At 43.1% G+C, this 23,101-nt stretch overlaps 1 protein-coding gene across 4 annotated transcripts in view; it reads left to right on the forward strand.

Moving 5' to 3' along the window:
- The window catches only part of RANBP17 (RAN binding protein 17), a 270,646-nt gene that overhangs the window by 194,930 nt on the left and 52,615 nt on the right, over positions 1-23,101 (forward strand). For 3 of the 4 annotated variants that reach the window (XM_066273253.1, XM_066273254.1, XM_066273256.1), the window contains 5 exons: positions 5,477-5,599; positions 6,536-6,639; positions 12,329-12,417; positions 19,411-19,518; positions 22,088-22,170. In XM_066273253.1, the coding sequence (XP_066129350.1) occupies positions 5,477-5,599; positions 6,536-6,639; positions 12,329-12,417; positions 19,411-19,518; positions 22,088-22,170 (507 nt within the window). The remainder of the gene's footprint in view (positions 1-5,476; positions 5,600-6,535; positions 6,640-12,328; positions 12,418-19,410; positions 19,519-22,087; positions 22,171-23,101) is intronic. The other variant, XM_066273255.1, reaches the window with a different exon arrangement.

Raw genomic sequence — 23,101 nt, forward strand, 5'->3', positions numbered from 1 at the left:
CTGTTCTCTCTCGCTAAGCTGTCTCGTCACCTTCACGTTCTCGATCAGTTAGGGAAAGGAACTTTTTTTTCTTCATTTTTATTTGAACTGAATGATTGATTTGAGGCTCAAGGGCAGTGAGAAGAAGGGAGAAAGGATTACTTTCCAATTGGATAGATTACTTCTATCAAATAAACAGATTCATGTTTATCATTTGGCTTATACAGGTGTATTATAGTCCTATAATCAGCAAAAGTCAATTGTAGTTCTAAAAATTTGTCCTTATGTCCAGTAATTGAGAAAATCATTTTTTCTCCTAAATAAAGGAACACAGAGGTAGATACCCCAGGAGTACCTAGCAAGTGAGACGCTCGATCAGAAGTAGCTTTGTCCTGACAGGTGGGAAGACTCCATCAGCACATCACTGTCCGTCGCTTGGCAGAGACGGTGTAGAAAATCGGCTTTGGGGGTGTGAGTGGGCAAGAAGGGGTAAAGAAGCAGCTGGAAATATTTAGAATCTGTAATGAGATAATTAAGACTAATTAGCTGGCCCTGTAGGCAGAAAGCAACCCATTAAGACCAGATCCAGTTTTAATAACTTACCTGTTTGGAGGGTAGAGACCAGAACACCTCAGGGAATCCGGTGCCTCGGGATGGAACTTCTGAGGTGGCTTTCTTAGAGAGGAGCACAGAGTCTGCAGCGGGTGGTGTGCTTTTCTCCTGGGGACTAAAATAAACATTCTGGCCCCCTAGGGAGAGGAGTTAAAGGGAGCCTCGGGTTTTCATCTGTTAAATGGAGATAGCGACCTTGAAGAATCACGTGGGTTAAATAAGGTGAAGAGGTGTGCAGAGGGCCCAGAACAAGCACTCACTATATATACATATTAATTAAGGTGCACATACTTATTGAGGGCACTGTCAAGGGCACCAATGCCCACTGGGCCGGCCGAGTTCAGTGCCCTTAATGCGCCACTCGGCCTTCAGGGCTCGGGCTGTTCCTCTCCGACAGAGGCACAAGCGGTGGCACCCCTGACGGGTGGCACATCCTGGCCTGCCGAAGCCGAGAGTCATTTCAGAGTCTGCCAGAACCCCGGGCCCAAGTCGCAGGTGGAGCCGAGCGCATGTGTGGAGACTTGTGGTCCTAGGGCGTTAAGTGCCGCGGTGCTGGGGAAGGAGGAGCAGGCGGTGTGGGCCCGCATCCGCAGGGGGCGCTGCTTCCGGGACCACCCACTGGTACTTGGTTTGAAATGGGTCCACTTCTTCACTCGCTACCTCTGTATCTCCTTGTTTGTCTCTCTTAATCCTCCTCAGTTTGGAACAGAGGCCTTAGACCCTGACCTTTACCAACTATAGTCATTTTCGATTCCCACTGTAACAAATTACCACAACTGTGAATATTATTATATCATATGGAACTATAGAATATGTGGCCTTTCTCTCTGGCTCCTTTCACGTAGCATGTTTTCAAGGCTCATCCATACTCAGCAGGTGTCAGTACTTTGTTCCTTTTCACGGCATTCCTTCGTATGAATATACCATGTTTTGCTTATCCATTGATCAGTGGTAAACAGTTGGACAGTCTCTGCCTTTTGGCTGTTAGGATCGTCCCGCTGTGAACACTCCTGCATGCGTGTTTGCGGGGACGCAGGCTTTCAGCTCTCGCGGGTGTCTACCTAGCAGTAAATGGCCGAATCAAAGGGAAATTCTGTGTGTAACTTTTTGATGACTGCCAAACTGGTTTCCACACTGGCTGCACCATATTGTGTTGGCGGCACCATTTTCCACTGCCACCACTGTAGGCTTTAAATTATACAAAGTAACAAATGAAGTTTCCTACAAGGGTGTGAGAGCCGGCATCCCGGAAGGGTGACCGTTGGCATTGTGATGTGCCCACTCTGAAGGAAAATATTGAAACTCATAAAATGAACTACTTTCTATGGAATCTGATCATCAGGAATCCAGTAGAGGGGAATAGCTCTGGGTTTTACCTAAAAAGTGAAGGATCCCTTACTCTTTAAAACTTATGCATAACTAAGACTTAAAATGTCAAGTTAATATTTACTTTTCCTGATGTCATTGAAACTATTAGTCTATATATTGGCACTTCGCTTTCAAAGCATACTGGTTTCTGGGCCCTTGTCTTGTTAGGGGGGAAAAAAAGGCAGATTCAATTCTTATTGATAAAATGATCACGTACGCATTCGGCATGCCAAATCTCCGACTGCATACCTGAGGATGAAATTGTAAGAAAGTGAACTTACATTTTCTCCTTTCGTATCAGAAACAGTAAAGGGTACCTCTCTGGGTACATACATATGAGAGGACGGTTTTCGTGACTGTTATACAAAGCTGTTCGCATGATGTAGATAGACATCACTGAGGAGTTTCCCAGCTCCGCCAACACAGTGTATCACATTGCAGTGACTGGAAACTCTGCTCGATGAGAGGCAGACATTTCTGTAGCAACAAGGGGCCACTGTCACGGATTTGCCTACCTTGCCCTCGGACGCTTGCTCAGAAGTCCGTCCTCCTCACCAGAACCACGCCGATGGTCCTGTCCCCTCTTCCGACTTCACGTGGCTCCAAACGCAAGACTCTGTGACCTTGACTTCAGTCCTCATTTCTGGTATCTTCCACCCATCAGAGACAGAGGGGGAGCAGCATGGTGGTACAGCAGACCTAACTGGAGGTCCGGGTTCCATCCATGAGCCAGCGGGGGTGGGGGTGCTCAGTAGGCTGCCTCTGACGCCGTCCAGCCTCTGTTCACCTGGAGAAAGACGTCATCAGACAGCTCTGTAGGGTTGCAGTGACCATTAATCATTTGCAACAGTGCTTCAGACACAGTGGAAGCTACCTAGGTGTTTATAGGTACCAAATTCATCGCCGGCACATATTAAGCATCAGGAAATAACGACTGTTACTCAGTCGCTACACAAGTATTTCTTGAGGTCCAGAGTGTATTCTGCGCACTAGGGACACAGCCATCGCCAGAGCAGACTGAATTGCTCCCCCAAGGAGCTTACATGCTAGTAGGGATGACTGTGAATATATATGTAAATGATAGGGCACGCAGTGGTGCTGTGACAGGTGGCGTGGGCAGCGGAGACCTGAGGAAGTGACATGTAAGTAGAATGGCTGATCACATTACTGCCTTGAGTATTTGCTCCTTGACTTCTTGCACATTTTGGTGGCTTGTCTCTTGTGTTCCTGGTATCCCTATTTGCCTCCAGATTTGATGGAGGAAAGGAATAAAGTCAGGAATTCTGTTGATCTATAGCTCAATCTACTAATGAAGAGTGGAAATGTTAAAGATGTGTGTATGTGTGTCTTTGTTCTGAGTAAACATCTCTACCTGGGACAGCTTTGCTCCCAAAGGACAGGGATGGGGCTGGCAACCTGTGGGCACTCGTTTTTTGGGTGTTTTTTTTTCAAAGTTAGAAGCAGGGAGGCAGTCAGACAGACTCCCACATGTGCCTGACCGGGATCCACCAGGCATGCCCACCAGGGGGCGATGCTGTGCCCCTCTGGGGCATTGCTCCATTGCGGCCAGAGCTATTCTAGCGCCTGAGGCGGAGGCCATGGAGCCATCCTCAGCGCCCGGGCCAACATTGCTCCAATGGAGCCTTGGCTGTGGGAGGGGAAGAGAGAGAGAGGGAGAGGGCTGAGGGAGGAGAAGCAGATGGGTGCTTCTCCTGTGTGCCCTGACCAGGAATCGAACCTGGGACTTCCCCACACTGGGCCGACGCTCTACCACTGAGCCAACCGGCCAGGGCCACCTGCAGGCACTCTTTATTTAATTATCATACTCACCTCTCTAAGTCCATGTGACACTCAAAACAACAGAAATGCTAACAGCTGTCATTTATTAAGTGCCAGACACTGAGCAGCGGGGTTATAGGCGTTCTGTTATTTAGTCCTTACGGCTAACTTTATGAAGGGCAGTGGTCCCCCCTTATCTGTAGAGGACACGTCCCAAGACCCCCAGTAGGTGCCTGAAATTGCAGATAGCACTGAACCCTACAAATACTGTTTTTTCCTGTAATATATACCTATGATAAAAGTTTAATTTATAAATTAAGCACAGTAAGAGATTAACAACAATAATGAGTAATAGCATTGAACAGTTATAACTGAACAATATATGGTAATAAAAGACGTGAATGTGGTCACTCGTTTCGGGGATCCCTTTCGGCTCAGTGCTCTCTGGGGCAGCACGTGGCATCAGTCAGAACACAGCTTCTGTTCACGTCTTCCACCGCAAGTTTAATGCCTTTTCCACCTAAACTGGCTGTAACTTTTGCCATTTGAAGTGCAAAGCAAAACGAGCACAAATTTCTTTTTCCTTTACAATTTTATGGATAGAAGATTTATTCTTATAATAGATCTCAGCAACCTCAGAATATGATCTTTTTTCCTCTTTATTAACTCGAGAACTTTCACCTTTCACTTAAAAGAAGCACTTTAGAGCTTCTCTTTGTTATCTCCAAATTGCCAGCATCACTAACCTTGTACTTTGGGGTCATTATTCAGTATAATGAGGATTCGTTGGGTCCAAGCACCATGACACCGCGATAGCAGGTCTGACTGCGGCTTCTCCCGAGTGGCTGATGGGTGGGGAGCGTACGCAGCATGGATGTGCTGGACAGAGGATGAGTCACATCCCAGCGGGATGCAGCAAGATGGCACGAGATAGCGTCATGCTTCTCAGAACAGCATGCACTTTAAAACTTATGAATTGTTTATTTCTGGAATTTTCCATTTAGTATTTCTGGACCTTGGTTGACCACAGGTAATTGAAACTGTAGAAAGTGAAACCACGGATAAGGGGTCTACTGTAAATATTACCTCTCTTAATTACAAATGCAGACACTAGGTTTCGATGAGGGAAGTGACTTTATCCAAAACCAGATGCTAACAGTCACTGAGCCTAGGTCTAAGCTTACAACTTGCAAAGCTCTCATGAACGAGTCTAGATTTAGAAAATACTCTATCTAGAGGCATGAGATATTATATCATTACATAGTTTAAATACAGTGTCTATTATGTATTTAAAGGTTTGACAGTGTTTACTTCATTAGTGACTATATTATTCTATGTCAGGTATTAAAAAAAGGGAATTGTAAAGTTCACGGTTATTGAGCAATTAGTTTTCATTCCAGTACAGTAAGTCCCGGTTGGACCCCGGGTGATGCTAATGCTTCTAGACCAAGGACCGAACTTGGGGAACCACTGGTCCCTTTGAGATCTCGTTTCCTCTCTGATGCTCTGTTTAAAAACTGACAACATAGAAATCAGGGGTCTGAACCATGTAGTTCCACCTCCAAAGAAGTGTGCTACATTGAATAAGTCCCTTAGCCCTTCTCTGCCTGTTTCTTACTCAGTAAATTGGGGCTTTTAGTTCCCCGTGGCATAGGGTGGACGAGAAAGTCACCTCTCATTTAAAAGAAACCCCTTTCAAACAAATACTATATAAATTGTCAATTGTGTATATCCACAGGAGAAGTGAAGACAGCTTTGGCAGGATCCTTGAGGGAACCCATCTACCTTCAAAATGAAAAAAACAAGGCCCTGGCCAGTTGGCCCAGTGGTAGAGCGTCGGCCTGGCGTGCGGAAGTCCCAGGTTCGATTCCCAGCCAGGGCACACAGGAGAGGCGCTCATCTGCTTCTCCACCCCTCCCCCTCTCCTTCCTCTCTGTCTCTCTCTTCCCCTCCCGCAGCCAAGGCTCCATTCGAGCAAAAGATGGCCCAGGCGCTGGGGATGGCTCCTTGGCCTCTGCCCCAGGCGCTAGAGTGGCTCTGGTCGCGATACCCCGAATGGGCAGAGCATCGCCCCCTGGTGGGCGTGCCGGGTGGATCCCGGTCAGGTGCATGCGGGAGTCTGTCTGACTGCCTCCCCGTTTCCAGCTTCAGAAAAATACCAAAAAAAAAGAAAAGAAAAAAACAATAGAAAATGTCTTTTTCCTGTGTTTTCTATAAAGAAAAGGAAGCTCAGTGCGAGAGGGAATGTACCCATGGAGAATGTACTTAAAATCCAAACGACCCATGAGGGACTTCATCCTATTTGGCAGATAAAGGTTTCCCTGCCATCTATTTAACAAATTAATAAAAAAAAAAGCATAAATAAAAGAGAACAATAACTGAGAGCTCTCGGGGCACCTGTGTCTGCAAGCCCTTTAGGGCCTTGGCACCCAAAGAGAAGGGGGGAGGCTCCTTGTGTCTGAAGCTTTGAAAGTGTCTTTCCTTGCGGCGGTTGGCAGCCCTGGGGGCCGAGGAGCTGAAGGCTGGTGTGCCTGGGGCATGAGTCTGTTTGATCCAATAAAGAGCCAGGGGAAAAAAAATGGCTGGTAAGTAATTTTGCTATTTCATTTGGTGCAAAAAGAGAAGGCAGAACACCAGAATGTTCAATGAGCCAAAGCAGAGTGGGGCGCGGGTGTGGACACAGGCCGACCCCTTCGCTGCTGCAGCGTTTCTGAGCCTGAATGGAGCGCTCGGGGCTGAGGCTCCCCCACAATAGCTTGCATTTCAAACCACGCTGACCCTTTTGTCTTCTTGCTAGGCGAAGACGAGGACGAATTTGAGAATTTCATGCTGCCTCTGACAGTCTCTTTTGAAACATTATTACAAATATTCAACAACAACTTTAAACAAGAAGATGTGAAGGTGGGTTTGTTTCCAAACAGGAGGAAAGGCAGTTTTGTCCACTCTGGAATGTCCAGATCCAGAAAAAGGCACCAAATATTTGTGTGGACGCTGTGTCTCCTCTGTCTCGCAGTCCCAGCTGCGTGTTTCTTTCCCTGTAATGTGCATAGGCGACGAAGTTTCTTACATGAGTGGACTTTGAGATCGGCGATGAGTTTGGACAGTCCGTTTATGATTAGGTGACACCGACTTGTCTCCGGTGGCAGTAAATGTCTTTAAAAGAACCTTTCTCGTGGGCACACCACTTTTAAACACCTCTGTCCCCTCATCGACCCTGCATTGTGTGTGTCACCGTATTTATACGGAAGGATGCACAAACATATGCATGCTAAAACACGCCATCTCCAAATATTTTTTTTAAACAAGACTTTATATAAATCAAGACTTTATTAAATGGCTAGGCACATATGTATAAATAGGGGCTGGTCTTGAAGTATTGCATTCTTAAACTGAACAAAGTGATTAGGATAACTGATAGCTAAATAAGGTTTTTATGTGCCTGTGGGAGCCATATTAGGATTGATTTGACAAGTCAGTTCAGCTGTGGCAACAGTCATAATATCTAAGACAACATTATGTTTTATTAGTAAAATCCTTAAGTGTAGCAAGCTGTCTGTGACAAAACAGCCCCATATTTTAATGTAGGGGGTGGGGGAGCACAGGGCCCGCTAACTCAGAAGAGCATCTTCTGAAATTATAATGCCTCAGGGCCATATTACATAAATTGGCACTGATTATTATTTTTAAAGGACAAATAAACATACTCCTGAGAATGTAGGCACCTTTGTTGGTGATGCCTGAGTCATATTTTATCATTATTTGAAATAAGTTGACCAAAATATTAACCATCATTTTGCATGACTTCTCTTCTCTATACCCAAATATATATATATATATATATTTAGAAGTGAGAAACCTAACAGAAAACGATCACCTCTGATGATTATTTTAGGGTAATTCTTCTACCCAAAAATAATTGACTAACTACTTTAGTTTTTTATTTGAAGTAAAGTTTTTGAATTGAATACTTATCAACATGCAATAGTCACAGAATGTTATAATCGAAAAGAGAGCAGAGATTTTCTTTGTGTTTATAGTCTTGCTGAAATTCCCCACCAGGCTTTCTGTTTGGGTTAGCTCTGTTTTTTAGATGTCTCACAAATTTTTCTAGTGTGCAGCAAGATCTTTGCAGCTTTAAGGTGACTGTGGCTGCCCTTTACATTAAGAGAAGTGAGGTTGAAAAACACCATCTGTATAAAAATCGCATTTGTCTCATTCAAAGATTTCATTATACTCCAAGCCCGTTTTGATGGAATCCCATCTTGTTTGATAGAAACCATCTTCCTCCAGTCATTTTTAATGGAGTTCCAGTGATACATCCCTAAACCAGCAAGTTCTTAACGACCCAGGAAAGTGACTGCTTGATTACACTTTAACGGTATTTGCAAATAAAATCACAAGTAATTAAGGGGAAATCTCCAGGCTTTTGAGCAAGTTTGATGCATGATAACTGCCTGATTCAGCTTCATCTAGAGTAATGCTGTGTAGGCAACAGCTACTGAGATCAATAGCAACGTAATGATTGTGGCAGAATTAAGTGAGTAACCTGAGAACTGTGCCTCAGAATGCATGCAGCTGCCACGAACCAGGGCCACACAGTGCACTCCGTGCTTCCGTCCTAAATGTTCATCAAAAGACGCCCTGCAGGAAAATGGAGTTAGATGCTCTTTATTGCTGATCGTGTCTCTTGCCACATTTATCAGGGAAATTGGATTAGCAGTTGGCAGCTGCAGGTAGACAAGATTCTGCAGTGATTAAATATGCAGCTTGGCTGCATTTGTTGTGACAGACCTTTAGTAAATTCTACTGTAAGCACCATCTGTCTAATTTGTATAAAGCAAACTTGGTGCTTTAAGCTACCAGCAAAGAACTAAATCTGTTGCTTTATCATAAACAAAACTTTTGCACTAAATGCTTTTAAATGTAATTTATTAGGTTAAGGCTATTTTTTTATCACAATGAATAAATAATACATGCAAAAGTGCTTTCAGGTACTTCATTTTGCCAGTACTAGAGATAAAAACGGTTCTATTTTGTTCTTCAATAAAGCATTTAGTATTCCAATCCACAGGAGGTGATACTGCTAAAATATCTCTATGAAAATGCCTCAGGACTGCTATATTCATTTAATTTGCAACCCTTACCAGGATTTTCTAACTCCCTATTTATAGATATTTTTCAAATGCGGATTCCAGGATGAACATAAACATTAAGGACCTATGTTGCCAAATTGAAATATGGTCATGAAGGGAGGAAATGCTGCGAAACTCTTAAAATTTATAGCTTTGTTTTCTTACTTAGTCCTAATAAAATTGAAGAGAACATTGAATTTTTGTCTTGGGTTTTTCTCTTCAAAGTAAAGGGGGAAAGGGAAGAAAATGCCAAGACAAATCCTAAAGTATTAGTTCAAAATGTGTGTTCCCCCCCCCCCGTAAAATTGTATCCATAGTGAAATACAGTCTGACTCGTGCATCATTTTTTTTGTTTGACCATGATGTCATCAGTTTTAAGGAAAAATGAATGAAAACTTCTCAGAGGAAGAGGAGCAGTTTAATAGGAACCTGCTATCTTTAGTCCCTTCGTCTAAACTCCACACAATGTTAAATTATTTAAAATCCTTGATTTTCAGCATGCACACATTAAAAGTTTTCGCACTAAGTGCCAAATGTTGCAAACAGCACTTTAACAGAATGATTTTGCTTTGATCCCTGTAGCAGTTCCTGAATAATTTATCACAGGTTATTGCCTTAATTCTGGAGAGGGATAGAGCAATAAAGGCAGATGAAAACACTCCAGTTGAAACACCTTGGGGCCTGCTCATTCCTCTGACACGGCTCTTTTGTTGGAACTATTTAGAGGTTATTAAGATGTGTCTCCAGAATTAAGAGTATGCTTTAAGGATGAAGACAGCCATCTTAATTCTAAAGACAAAGCACAGTGACCCTTCACCTTCTTTTTCTTTGTTGTTATTATAGAGGAGAATTATGAGGATAATATTATAGCTGCCCCAGTAGTGCTACTACAGTAAAGGGTCTGTCAGACTTTCCATTAGAAACCCTGTTTTGGGGGTCAGGGTGGAAGGAGCCGCATTTCTGCTGTTTGCGGAGCCCATCCGTCTCACACTTGACGCACAGACAACTGTCCGCCAGGCAGCAGACTACAGCCCCGAGCGGCTTCTCCTCGGGCTATCCAAACAGGAGTCTTTAGGACTGGATACCCAGAGATACCCCACTCCCCAGAACAACAGCACTAGAAATAATAGCAGCCACTCACTTTTCAGATCAATCAAGGGTTGGCTAACCGTAGGAGAAAGGCAAACGTTCAAGTAAACCTCGTTGCCCTGTTTTCAATGAGATGGTAAATTGTCACCCCTTGTCCCCTAGATTTCCATCGGCTCACCTCTCGGGCTCTGAGACTGCTGAGTAGCCCGGCTGAGCTCCAAGCGAACAGTTTTCCTGTCTTGTACAAGAACGGGGTGTGTTGGGTCTATCAAGAAAATTCCCCCTTGGTGGTGTTGGAGTATACATATAGTTTATTACAGTAGCCTTGCTGTTCTGAGATGAAAAGAGCCTGTCTGAGCATAGGAAATCTGTTTCTCACATTAACACTGCATTTTCCTGCTCAGTCAACTCTAGTGAAAATGTGTTGTTATTTTTTAATGCTTTCTCTACTCTAGTAGCATTTTCGAAGATTAAACATTTGATAGAATTTCATAGATTCGAGTCAATTAGAGCACTTCTATTAACTTGGCGTCTTTTAAGGAAGAAAAATTTGTGATGAAATAAGTATTAACATTTTTGTGTGATGAGGATAGTCTAAAACATTTTAAGAGCCCTTTGCACTAGGCACAAGGAAAGTTACTCTTGGTTCCTATTGACTAATTTAGAGTTGAATGATGGGTGCCTTATGTATATACGAAACTTTAAGATTATTTGAAGAGTAGCCTGTTAACCGATAAGGATACATAATAAAAGTAGACCAAAAAGGCCACTTGAACAGAAAGATTGCAGAGCTAAATAGTCGGAACAGAATTAATTGCTCAGGAGGGCTTCTTAGAAGACCTTTCTTGTTCTGGAGGCTGTGGGAAATGTGGAAATCTGAGAAAGAAGGGAACAGGTTCAGGGGGTGAAAACAGATTCCAGAGAAGGCAAAATGTTTTTTTTAAAATAGCGGGTCACATGAGAACTGTATAGGAAACTAAACAAAGACTGGTGAGATGATGAGAAGGAAAAAAATAAATCATTTAAAGAAGCAGAAACAGGTACTCTGGGTTTACAGATTCAGAAATTCCGACAACTATTTAGGACAAAATAAAACTATTAGACTACACAGAAACTGAGTATGCTCATAAACAGCCTCCGTTTGTAACGACTCACCTTTTGGGTAGGGTGGTGGAGAGGTCAGCAATTCAGATACCCCGACAGAGACACTATTATTTGGTACTTGGAAATGTTACTCAGCCATTAAGCTGAGGCTCATGATTCACTTCCAAGTCCTTGATGATCATTTAAACGCCTTCCTAAAGAGGTTTTCACATATTAACCAAAGTGTGAAGAAAAAGGAAATCTGGTCCAACGCGGAGTTCAGAGACCACGTTGTGGCAGACATTTCCACGGAAACTGTAGCTTCCGAGATCACAGTTGCATGCCTCCATTATCCCACCCCCTTGTTTTGCAATTATGTTTATTTGTGCTCTTTGTTCTGACATTCTAGCATCTGTTCATGGGTTTTCTTTTTCTCTTCCCAGGCATCATCCTAAGGACAGCTTAATTAAGCATCCAGAGTATAAGTCAGACCTCTTTTATCTTAGAGTCAAGTTTTTGTCTTCCTAAAACTAAATAATTATGGAACACTTAGTATGTATCAAGTTCTTGTTAGGCATTTCTACATAAATGTATTTCTCTCTGAGAGGTGTTATTAGCCCTTTTTATAGATGAGAAAACTGAGACTGAGAAATTGCCTTGCTTTAAGATTGTACTATGAAGTTAAGCTGAAATTCAGTGTCAAGTCTTCTGACATGGAATGTAGAACTCTTTTTCTTAACACTTTTTTTTTTTTTTTTTTGCTTGGGGAAATGAGTGCCTTTCTAAGTGTGTCATGGTACCAATAGGTCACCTTACTAGTTTTATTTTGTTCTAAATTACTCAGGACTATTTCTTAGAGATCTTTAAACACCAGTGTGTTGCCAGGATAGACTTCATATTGCATAGTGGGACTGATTTTATGCAAGCCAGTGTTGTTAAGATTTGCTATTATTAAATCATGTCTAGACTCTGTTCAGTTCTGTTTTGTGGAATTATCCTTTTTCCCCCTATTTTGGCATTATTCAGAAACAAAATATATAAAGAACGTTCCCTATGCTATTAGAATTATAACTTAGCTCAATTTATAAGAATCACAGTCAAGTTGGTCAGCAGATTTGGTGGTCTGTTTGTTTAAAGAGCCTATGGTTTTCCATAGAAAGGGATCTGAGCGAGACATTTTAGCTAATGAATCAAAATCAGATATGTGGTCATTATTGCCTGATTATTACTCCATCTGCTCTGTGCTAACGTGAAAATCAATTACTGTGTCTCTTTCCCACTGACAGCGTATGTTGATCGGGCTGGCGAGAGATCTTCGAGGGATTGCCTTTGCACTGAACACAAAGACCAGCTACACCATGCTGTTTGACTGGATGTATCCTTATTACACTGTGACAATACCAGCTCTGTGCACAGAGGGATGCCAGGCCCCTCGCTCTCGTTTAATAGTACGGCACAGTAGGGAAGAGGAAACAAAGCTAAATGAACTAATGTGTAATCAGCTAAAAATTACAGCACAGTGGCAGCAGTGCAGATAACTGAGCACGGCGTTTGGAAACCCAGCTCAGACAGGTCACTTTTTTGGTGCCGTTCAATATTGACAACTTAAAAATCACATCCCCGAATGATTGTGTCTGGTGGGGTCGCAGGGATAATCAGGCTAACATCGTCAGCTCAGAACTGATGAATCCTACCATTTGGCAGTTCGAAGAGATTTGAATTCCTACTCCATCTTAATTAGCAGGGCTGAGAAGGTCACTTTATCTCTGGGAGGCTTAATTCATCATGCTGCAGTTTTTATCATCATGGAAATACTAACAGGCCTGGAAAGGGGGAAATAAATGGTCAGGGTTTTCCATTTGGGACATGAGTTTACCTTTGCCAGGGCTTAGTGCAGACAGCAGAATGAAGAAACAAACCCCCCCCCCTTCAGAAATGTCTCATCACATGAGAGAGAAAAGAACGTGGAATTTGGTGCCAGAAATCCCAGCTCTTCCCTCGTTGTGTAAAACTCTCTGCGCCCCGGTTTTCTCATCTGAAAAAGGAGACATCCAGTATCATGGCTTATTGTGATCATTAAAAAAGGTAACACGCTTTGTATAATATCCGAAACGTGTTCAGTAGCCTCAAATGGTTACCATTAATATTATTTTCATGGTGTATGAATCCACTTTAATCCTAACAGGAAGTGACAATTTATGCAAATCATGTAAGTGTGATACCAAGTTTTCATGCCTTTGTACATGAAACCATCAGAGCACATCGGAAAACCTCTGTAGCCTTAAAGCTGTTTTGTTTTTTAAGTTGCACTGTTTCTCAGTTGCTCCTTTCAAATCCTTCTTATCCAAATGTCCCTCGTATATTGCAAAAGAAACTTCTTTAAGGCAGTCGTGAACTCCTGATACAGTTATGGCCAAAAACGTAACTAACGGGGAACCTGGGCGTGTTTGAAGGAGAACTCTATATGTTTGAAAAAATTTTTAACATTAATTTGAATGTTGACTTACATTTTACTATTAAAATCTACTTCATCAGATTTATATGCCTTTAAAAGGGTCAGAAACAATGTTGTACATCCCTTGAAGAATAGTGAATGTCTCTAAATCAGCAGAGAGTATTGTACAGAGATTATAGATTTTAACTTGGAAAGTCATGCAGTTCTTTAAACTATGAATGATAAACTGGAATTATATATGATCCTTTCACACTGTTCACAAAATTTAGGGGATATTTTATCGCTTCATAATCATTTTGAAATATCCCCTAATTTTTGTGAGCAGTGTATTTCTCTAAACATAAATAGCTCACAAAGTAAAATTTGCACTTATTTGAAAAATCGTAAGACCCTACTTTTTGTACTTTAAAATTGATGGTGATCTTGAAACCAACCTACAACTAACTCTAGGAAAATCCAGCAATTAATGTTTCACGTTTTCCTCATCAACAACCTTAACCAAGAGCCAAAGTCAGAACCTTCTCCCTCGATGTCAAAGAACAGAACTCTCTTCCATAACTGATACGGCCTAAAGTTTGTAGACCCTACTGAATTTAAGTTCTCAGTGAAGGCCGTCTCCCATTTCCTGCCCTAGCTCCTCCTTTTTGCGACCTATCTCAAGTGAAATGTTTGTCCAGCAGATGGCAGAAAATAGCAAACAGAAAGGCTTGGGACTTCCTGTTTTATTCTGAACCAGAAACCATTGTCTCCTGCGTTTGACCCTCGACGTTGACGTTTTCAGGGTCAGGGGCGGAGGGCGCTGTGTCAGCTACATGGGAGGCTGCATTAGATTGCCGGACGGGTGCTTGGTGCAGACTTTGCTTATAATAATCGAGTTTCAGTGGCAAATCGGCCTCCTTGGGAAAAGGCCAAAGGCTTTTCATAATTGTATTGACAACAAAATGAATATGATAAATGGTGTTCATTCAGTTGAGACAAGATTTATAGTTTTCCTCTGGGCCAGGATGAACAGCAAATATTTATAATAATAGTAAAATTTGTTTAAAAGTTACCTTATTTGATCATTCGAAAAGCTTTATTAAAATATTTTGAAATACTTTAAGCAGTTCCAGGTGATAAAGTACAGATTCTTTCCAAAGTATTCTAGTAATGTAAAAATGAATAAGTATATGATTAAAAAAAACATGGATATGAAAGTCATTTATTCTTCCTGAAATATTGATATGTCAAACCGTCAGTGGTGATTCCCACATTACTGCTGGGGAAAGTTTATTTGCCTTTTATCCACATAAACGTGTGTTCTTTAATTTGTTATACGGTCCTTAGCATGCAGAAAGAACATCGTGTAAAGAGCACATGTCATCTAACAGTCAAAATGCATTTTATTTATGGTGATTATTTGATAAAATGCTATTTTCCTGGTTAGCTATTTCACTCAGAAACATTTCTATAGATACAGACTGCATTCACAGCTGCCCGAGCTACATGGCTCACCACTCTGTCCATCCAAAACTAAATTGCCTGGAACAGCACAGCCACTATGCTGATAAGTCACCCCACTGCTAGAGAACTGAAGAAGGATCACTGATACACCTCTTCACTTCCGTAGTGAGAAGGCAGCCGTGTAGAAACACCTTGCCTTGCAGTGTATGAAGTCACCTTGCTTAAATTTTTCCCAAGTCATATTGAGACCGAAGTATCAAAACTCGAGAGGGAAGTTGAAAAAAATACAGGAATGTGTATGACGCTATCTCCCTGCTCATCGTCTTTTTTTTTTTTTTTTTTAGTGAGAGGAAGGGAGGCAAAGAGAGACTCCCACATGCATCCCAACTGGGATCCATCCGGCATGCCCACTAGGGGGCGATGCTCTGTCCATCTGGGGCCCTTGCTCCATTGTACCAGAGTCATTTTTTAGTGCCTGAGGCAGAGGCCATGGAGCCATCCTCAGCGCCTGGAGCCAACTCTAATCGAGCCCATGGCTTCAGGAGGGGAGGAGAAGAGAAAGAAAGGGAAGCGAGAGGGAGGGGTGGAGCAGATGGGTGCTTCTCCTGTGTGCCCTGGCCGGGAATCAAACCTGGGACATCCACATACCAGGCCAACGCTCTACCGCTGAACCAACCGGCCAGGACTCCTCGTAGTCTTTTAATTGTCATAGTCTGACCTTTGAGTCCACTGTCTTTCAGTCAGTCAGTTTCGTTTATTAACGTGCATGAAAACATACAGAGACGAGGCAAGACAATGACCTGTGCAGATGAGCACAACCTCAGGAACAGGACAGTCTTGGGTTCCCTCTGGTTTCACAACTTAACAACTTGTGAGATCTTGGATAAGTCAGTGTCTCAGAATCACAGTGCTCTGGTCTACAGAACAGGGCTGTGATACCTGTCTCACAGGTGTGTTGTACAGTGAGGGAACGGACATCTCTGAAGGGCCTGGAACAGTGTGTGGCACAGAGTAAGTGCTCTACCACTGTGATTTAGGTCTGGTCCCTAATAGGAATGAGACGAAGGAGTCCCATTTATTAGCTTATTCAGAAGATTTTGCTAAGGACTGTGTTGGCTTTTGAGAGGGATAGAGATTACTTTGGATCAAATTCTGCAAAATGAGTTTCTAGTTTAAGAGAGCTGGCTAGACACCTACGTAAATGACTAATAAAATGTAAAAGGTGGTAAGTGCCCTAAAGATATAAATGGGTTGATCACCTTCAGCTGGGGAACCAGGAAGGCTCTGTAAAGGTGGAATGGTTTCCTTGGGTCTTATCGTGTAAGCCGGGTTGGACTGCTGGAACTGCAGAGAAGATCTTCCCAGTGGGTCGGAGTGCAGGTTTAGGAAGGGGACAGTGTCACAGGCACCACTCACCACATGGCTAGAAACACAGGTGGTCTGGGACCCTTGACTTTCAGGCTAAGGAATGTGGACCCTTATCCTATAGATAGTATAAAACAATCGATTGTTTTGATTGACTAACAAAATAGGAATTACATTTCAAGAACAAAATAATGATTCGCATGTTGGACAGACCGAAATAGAGAAGAAAGGTAAATCTGAAGGGAAGGGTCACTGCTCAGCAAGCGGAGTTTGCGTGCCCTGGGCCAGGCCTGAGCAATGAATACAGGATTGCTTTTTACCGGTATAAATACAACAGATTCTCTGTAGAGGCTCACAATCTAGTGGCTGTAACAAATAATGAATAAACAATCAATGTATTCTGACAAAAATGCATGTAAAGGACCGTGTAAACATATAAGAAGAGGTGGGTGTTTTTGGCAAGAAGAGCATGCTGCCCAAGGCGGGGGGGTTGGGCGGGGTGTGGAAGAGGGCTTGGCGGGGTTGCCTGGCTGGAGGGGGAGGAACGGCTTCCGGCCGCGTCCACCTTCATGTGCCTCACGCTCACGCAGTGCCTTTCAGATACACTCTGCACTGGCAGGCTGCTTCTGTTCCAGAACCTCATTCTCACACCTTACCTCCGAACAGTTTTAACAAAGACATTTTTGTTGTGTTCTAGTATGTTACAGTGTATTTTCTATGGTGAAATCCCAAAGAGAAAGGATTACGTTTTTATTCGTTTCCTTTTTTGTGTGGGGTGGGGGTCCTTATTAGCACATAGTACTCATAACTACTGGATGGGCGGGTGGGTGGGTGGGTGGATGGATGGATGGATGGATGTCAAGAAGCAAATCTCATACTTTTCATTTTTTTATATCTGGCATCTTATAAGGAAATGTCATGTCCTTAATGCTTTTGGGTTTTCATTTATCTGGTGGAGACCTTAGCGCCTCATTGAGAAGATCTAGGTGAAAGCGGTTAGAGCTGCGCCTCTTCTACCCGAGGGCCCCACCAAGCTCCTGTCCGTGTGTACCTATCCTCACGCGGCCCGGCCCCTGGAAAGGGAAGAGTGGGCTGTGCTTCTCCCCCTGTAATCAGAGTCTGGCGTTCCCACTCTGAAGCCCTTTTAACCTCTCTGCTTGGTAGACCTGTACTCTGCTTTCCAGTATCACTCATCTGCTCGGTGGCAGCCACCTCTGTCAGCAGCATATTGGAGCTGGCACCGCTGTCATTGCACACAGGGCAGGGAGCATCCCCTCGTCGCCCCGGCCTTGTCCCTTAGTGAGTGCGGTGCGCTCTGAAACACATGATGGTCCTCAGGCTGTCAGTGTGCCTGGCAGAGGGGCTCGTGTGTGCTTATGATCTCCTCAGAGTCGGAGGTTTGGGTCTCTCAGCTTCCTGCTGAGCCTTTCAGCTGCTTTCTTAGTAATGAGGAATGAGTCTGTGCTCGGGAGGTCTCTCAGCGGAATCACGTCTCCCCCTTGCTTCTTGGCTCGCCTCGGAATGTTGCTGCTCGGAGCACCCCTACTACTCCGAGGCTGCCCTCAGGAAGTGTATAACGTGACAGGAGAGGGGAAGCACTGCGGTGGCCCCAGCGCGGGGTACCACGCCATGCGCAGAAGGCGGGGGCGGGGCGTGGAGGCTGCTTGGGGTAATTGACATCTACACTGAAATCGAGGGACAAGTAGCAGGGACATGGTAGGGAAGCTCGGGTCCCTGCCCTTTGGAAACTCACCATCTAGTGGGGCAAACAGGTAACGTAAGCAGCCAATCCTAACGCAGTTTGTCACTAGAGAGATGTGGTCAGTGCTCTGAGCATAGATGAAGAAGAGGCTGATGCCTTTCGTTGTCCTAGTGGGAGTGGCGCTTGAGCGGCAGTAGAGACAGGGATGGTGACGCAGAAGCGGCAGCCTGTGGAGGGGTGGAGACGGGACAGCTGGCTGCGGTCCCATCTCCTCAGGGAACGAGGATGGCCAGAGCAGAGATGGGGCAGGAGAACTGAGAACTGACACTGGAGGCAGGCAGAGGTCACGTCTTAAGGGACCTTGGATGCCTCGCGAAGGAATTTGAAATTTATCCCAAGAGCAGGTAAGAAAACTGGGACCTTTTTCTCCAGGGAGATCGCTGCCCATGCCACATGGAAGAGGGACACCGTTCAGTGGTTCAGTCCAGCACTTTTCATCTGCACTAAAAACACAGGGACGTTGGAAAACATCAGAAAGAGGGAGACTTCGGGATTAAGAGAAGGAAAGAGGAAATGAAGGGGGTGGCATAGGATGAGTTTAGGCCTTACTTTTATATGTCTGTGTCCATTGGCCCAGGAGGAGGCCAGCTGTGAAGTAAAGGGCCAGTGGAGCGGAGTCAGTGTTCCACATTCTGATGGTTTAGCCAGTAACTTATCAGAGACGTATACTCCTTGGTATTGATGAGAACGTTTGAGAATTTCTTCTTGGGTGTATGTACAGGGGACTACCTTTTAGCAACGCTGAGCAGATTAGAAGTTACCCAAAGGTTTTCTTCAGGCTAAAATCCCCAGTGGTCCCTGGAGTTACAGTGGGTCCAAGCAGAGCAAGTCAGCAACTTAAAAAAAAGAAAGAATGTAGATAATTTCTAAGCTGGGAAATGGATACATGCAGTTTATTATTACTTCCCTCTATTTTTATGTATTATATTTATAAAATTTCAGGATGAACAACATTATTCCTTAAGTAGTTTGATACCCAAGAAACTATGATAATAACAATCAAAATGTTTTTATCCTCGTTAACTAAATTCATTTTTCCTTTTCTATAACATTAAGCATAATTCTTTAAATGTCTTACTTATATGATACTTCAAAAATGCACATTCTGTTTATAGAGCATGCCGACAATAAAGCAATGTCATGTATGGGAGACGCTGAAAATAAGGGCCAATCATTTGCAGTCTCCAAAAAAGTCTAGCTCTGCAGGTCGCGGAGAGCAGTTTGTAAGACTGCCGCTGCACACCAAACAGAGCAGGTGGATCCCTTGTTTTCCTCTCAGGTGGCACTCACCTTCAGGAACAGACTTTCTTTGGACCCTTCAATTCCTTAACAGTCTTTCTGAGGTACCCAACGTACCTTCCCATCCTCCAGCGGGCCGTCGAGCAGTGGTACGGGGAGCCGGCATGCACCACGCCCATCTTAAAGCTCATGGCAGAGCTGATGCAGAACAGGTGAGAGGTGTGAGGGGTGTGAGGGGTGTGAGAGGTGTGAGAAGCAAATCAGACCTCACTGCCTTCTGTGTATAAAATCGGGGCTTAGCAAGAACACCCAGACCGAAACAAGGTGATCAGTGACAGCAGTAGAACAAGAGACACAAGGCCGAGTCCTCTGGGGAGAAAGTATATAGTATACAATAGTGTATATGGGAACTTGAAAACAAATGGAAGCCTATAGCCACCCTTATTTAAAATAGTCAAAGACCCAAAATGGAGGAAGGGCAGCGGCTTTTAACTGTTTCGCTGCTTACCTGCAATTGTGTAGAATTTTAAAGTAGGGAAGAAGTTTAGAGGTCTCTGAATTGCGGTTTTATAGATAAGGAATATAGTCCCAGAGCGGTTCAGGACACAGCTAGTCCCAGGAGCCCTCGGAATTGTTCTCACTTTGACTTCTAAGTTATCCTTCTTCCTCTGTGCCAAGGTGCACATATGGGGATGATTTATACCCTCAGAATTTTCATTTACATAGTAACTGCCAACACTTCCAGAAATTGCCTACTTGACCTTATAATTTGCATAGACCAGCAGAGATTCAATAACTCTGCATATAAATATTAACAACGATGTAGCCAAAAGAGAAAAACTGCAGTAAGCTAATTGGTTTACATCTTGAAAACATGTCATTGTGAGTATGGTTTAGCACCAGATTTCCTGTCACTTAGCCATTCTGTTTCATCAGTTCCTCTCTAAACTGCCAGTTAGAAGGGACATATTCAGGCAGGAGTGTGGACTTCAGCTCTAATTTTATCTCTGCTGCAAAGTTTTTCATAGCAATAATTAAAAAAATTTTAAACAAGAGGCGGAAAAAGACCTGGCAAATAAATAAATGTAAGTATTATATTTTTGAAAGCTGTTAGCCTTTTTTTTTTTTTTTTTTTTTTTTTAAAATTTATAATGGGTGACTTAAATACTAAAGGAAAAATAGCTCTGTATTTTATATCAGAAATTTGGATTTTTATCCCATTATAATTTTTTTAACCAGACCATTAATGTTATCTGTTACTGCTAGAACATTTCATTCTAAAGGTAAAAGCATTGCATTGTATATTGTGAAGTATTTTCTATCAGCCATAGGCAGATAGTTTATATTTAGCACAGTCGTCCTAACAGCTACCTAGTGAAAATCTGTCATCTTAGAAAATAGGTTATCTTGTCTGTGTTTCTGTAGAATCTAATGTGAATTACATCTGTGTTTTGTTTTTTATTCAGGAATTACATACCAACAATCAGATGTTCACAGTAACATTTCTAATATGTTGTCATTGAACTTAATTCTAAAGCATTTTGAATAAGCATGGAAAAGCAACCATTTATTCTGTCCCTGGCTAACAGTACTTTAGCAAATGTCTTTTGCTTTTTTGATATTTTCTCTGATCTAGTTTCAGACTTTTTGCTAATTCTTTTAGAAGGATATCACTTCTTGAAAGCACAGTGGCAAGGCTTGTAAGAGCCAACTAAAGCCAGAGTAATGTTAAAAAAGTAAAGATCAGGCCCTGGCCAGTTGGCTCAGTAGTAGAGCGTCGGCCTGGCGTGCAGGAGTCTCGGGTTTGATTCCCGGCCAGGGCACACAGGAGAAGCGCCCATCTGCTTCTCCACCCCTCCCCCTCTCCTTCCTCTCTGTTTCTCTCTTCCCCTCCCGCAGCCAAGGCTCCATTGGAGCAAAGTTGGCCCAGGTGCTGAGGATGGCTCTATGGCCTCTGCCTCAGGCGCTGGAATGGCTCTGGTTGTAACAGAGCAACACCCCAGATGGGCAGAGCATCACCCCCTGGTGGGCATGCCGGGTGGATCCTGGTTGGGCGCATGCGGGAGTCTGACTGCCTCCCTGTTTCCAACTTCAGAAAAATAAAAAAAATTTAAAAAATTTAAAAAAGCAAATGTCACATCAGGGTGGCACGTCCTTTCCTCTGCTCCTGCTGTTCTCACGCCTGCTGGGGCCCAGGGAAGGGGACTTGTCCTCATATAGGACTTCGGAGATCTGTTTTTCTTTACTTGGTCTGTGTGACATGGAAGCTATGGTCTGTATGTCATTTAATGTGTTTGAAATGTGCTTGAAGTATCAGATTCATCATTATGCTTATGTGCAGTGTTCAAGGTACCGAGGTTTCCTGTCACTTTAGAATTTGTTTGTACATGTGTATTGGGCACAACAGGAGATCTCAAATGAAATCTCTGTCCAAGGATCTGTGTAATCTTACACGTACACACCTGGGGTTTTTTATTAGTATCTATCAGCCACTTCGCACAAAAGAAGAGTAAGAGGTTTTGTGCTATAGGATGTCAGGATATTGTCTTGACAGATAAAAAGTGAATTCTTTGAATTAGCAAATAAGTGAAAATAACTTTTCTTAATTGTCCTTGTATCTTTGTGCTGAGAAAATTAACATGTATCAATGGAATGGCACTTTGAAAAAGGGGATAATTGTACTGCCGCTTTTCTAATAAATGGACAGGCGAGGCATTTTAAACCGAGATTTGGTTTCTTTATCTGAACAGATAGTCTAAATTTTTTTGCTATATTTCTTAGATCCCAGCGTTTGAATTTTGATGTATCGTCTCCTAATGGCATTCTCCTCTTCAGAGAAGCTAGTAAAATGATTTGCACTTATGGTGAGTATCTTTCTCCATATTTGTCTCTGCAATATAACTTTATCTCTTTGGAGGAAAGAGAGCTGTTAGTTATTTGGTTATTCTGAACTTCATCTCTGCATGCATTTGTGAGGTGGGTAACAGGCGTAGAAACCCTGGTAGCTATCACATTGGCATCAGGAGGAGTTAGCAGCATGCCTTTGACTACAAATCATTCCTGATCAACTGGATGAATTTCTTTTTGGATGAAATTGCAGTGTCAGTAGGCAAAGGGAATACACTAGGTAGAATATTGAAAAGTTATAGCATATTCAGAATTGCTAAAAGTTCTATCAGGGAATTTGCTATCTTGGGTGAAGGAATGCTTAGACCAATATGTCAGCAGCACTGAATTTTGGGAAAATATCCAGGTAGAGAACAGTAAATACTGTATTATAGGGACTTTGTGGGTATTTTGTTCCTGAAATCAGAGTTCAATAGTGAAGACCGTCCTAGTCAATTCTAGTCAAAAAATTTGGTTAGTAGCTAGAATTGGGCCTTAGGACTACCATAAACCCTAATACTTACCAATTGTGACAACTTCAGCAATGAAATTCTCAACTCAGAGATCTTTCTGTCGCCAGAGAATGGGGATAAGATGGATAGGAGTCCTCCGCACTGTGGTTTGCCACCGCCAGCTGGACCCTGGGCAGGCCGGCTCTGCTGCGCCCGTCCCTGAGAGACGCTCCTGAGTCCTCTCTCCTCTGTCCTCTTCCTTTTTGCCTGTCCTTTCTTCCTCTCCCAAATCAGCAGCCAACTCAGTATATTTGGTCTCAGAAATTGCCTGTGATTCTCATACATCTTTTCAGTGTGTAGAAACAGATTTTACAGAGTTCTGCAAAGCTTTTTTTGCATGTATGTACGTGTGTGGGAAAGAGAGAGAGAACCGTTAAAAGCATAGTAGTCTTGGCCT

The sequence above is a fragment of the Saccopteryx bilineata genome, chromosome 4 (genome assembly GCF_036850765.1).
Source record: "Saccopteryx bilineata isolate mSacBil1 chromosome 4, mSacBil1_pri_phased_curated, whole genome shotgun sequence".
NCBI lineage: Eukaryota > Metazoa > Chordata > Mammalia > Chiroptera > Emballonuridae > Saccopteryx > Saccopteryx bilineata.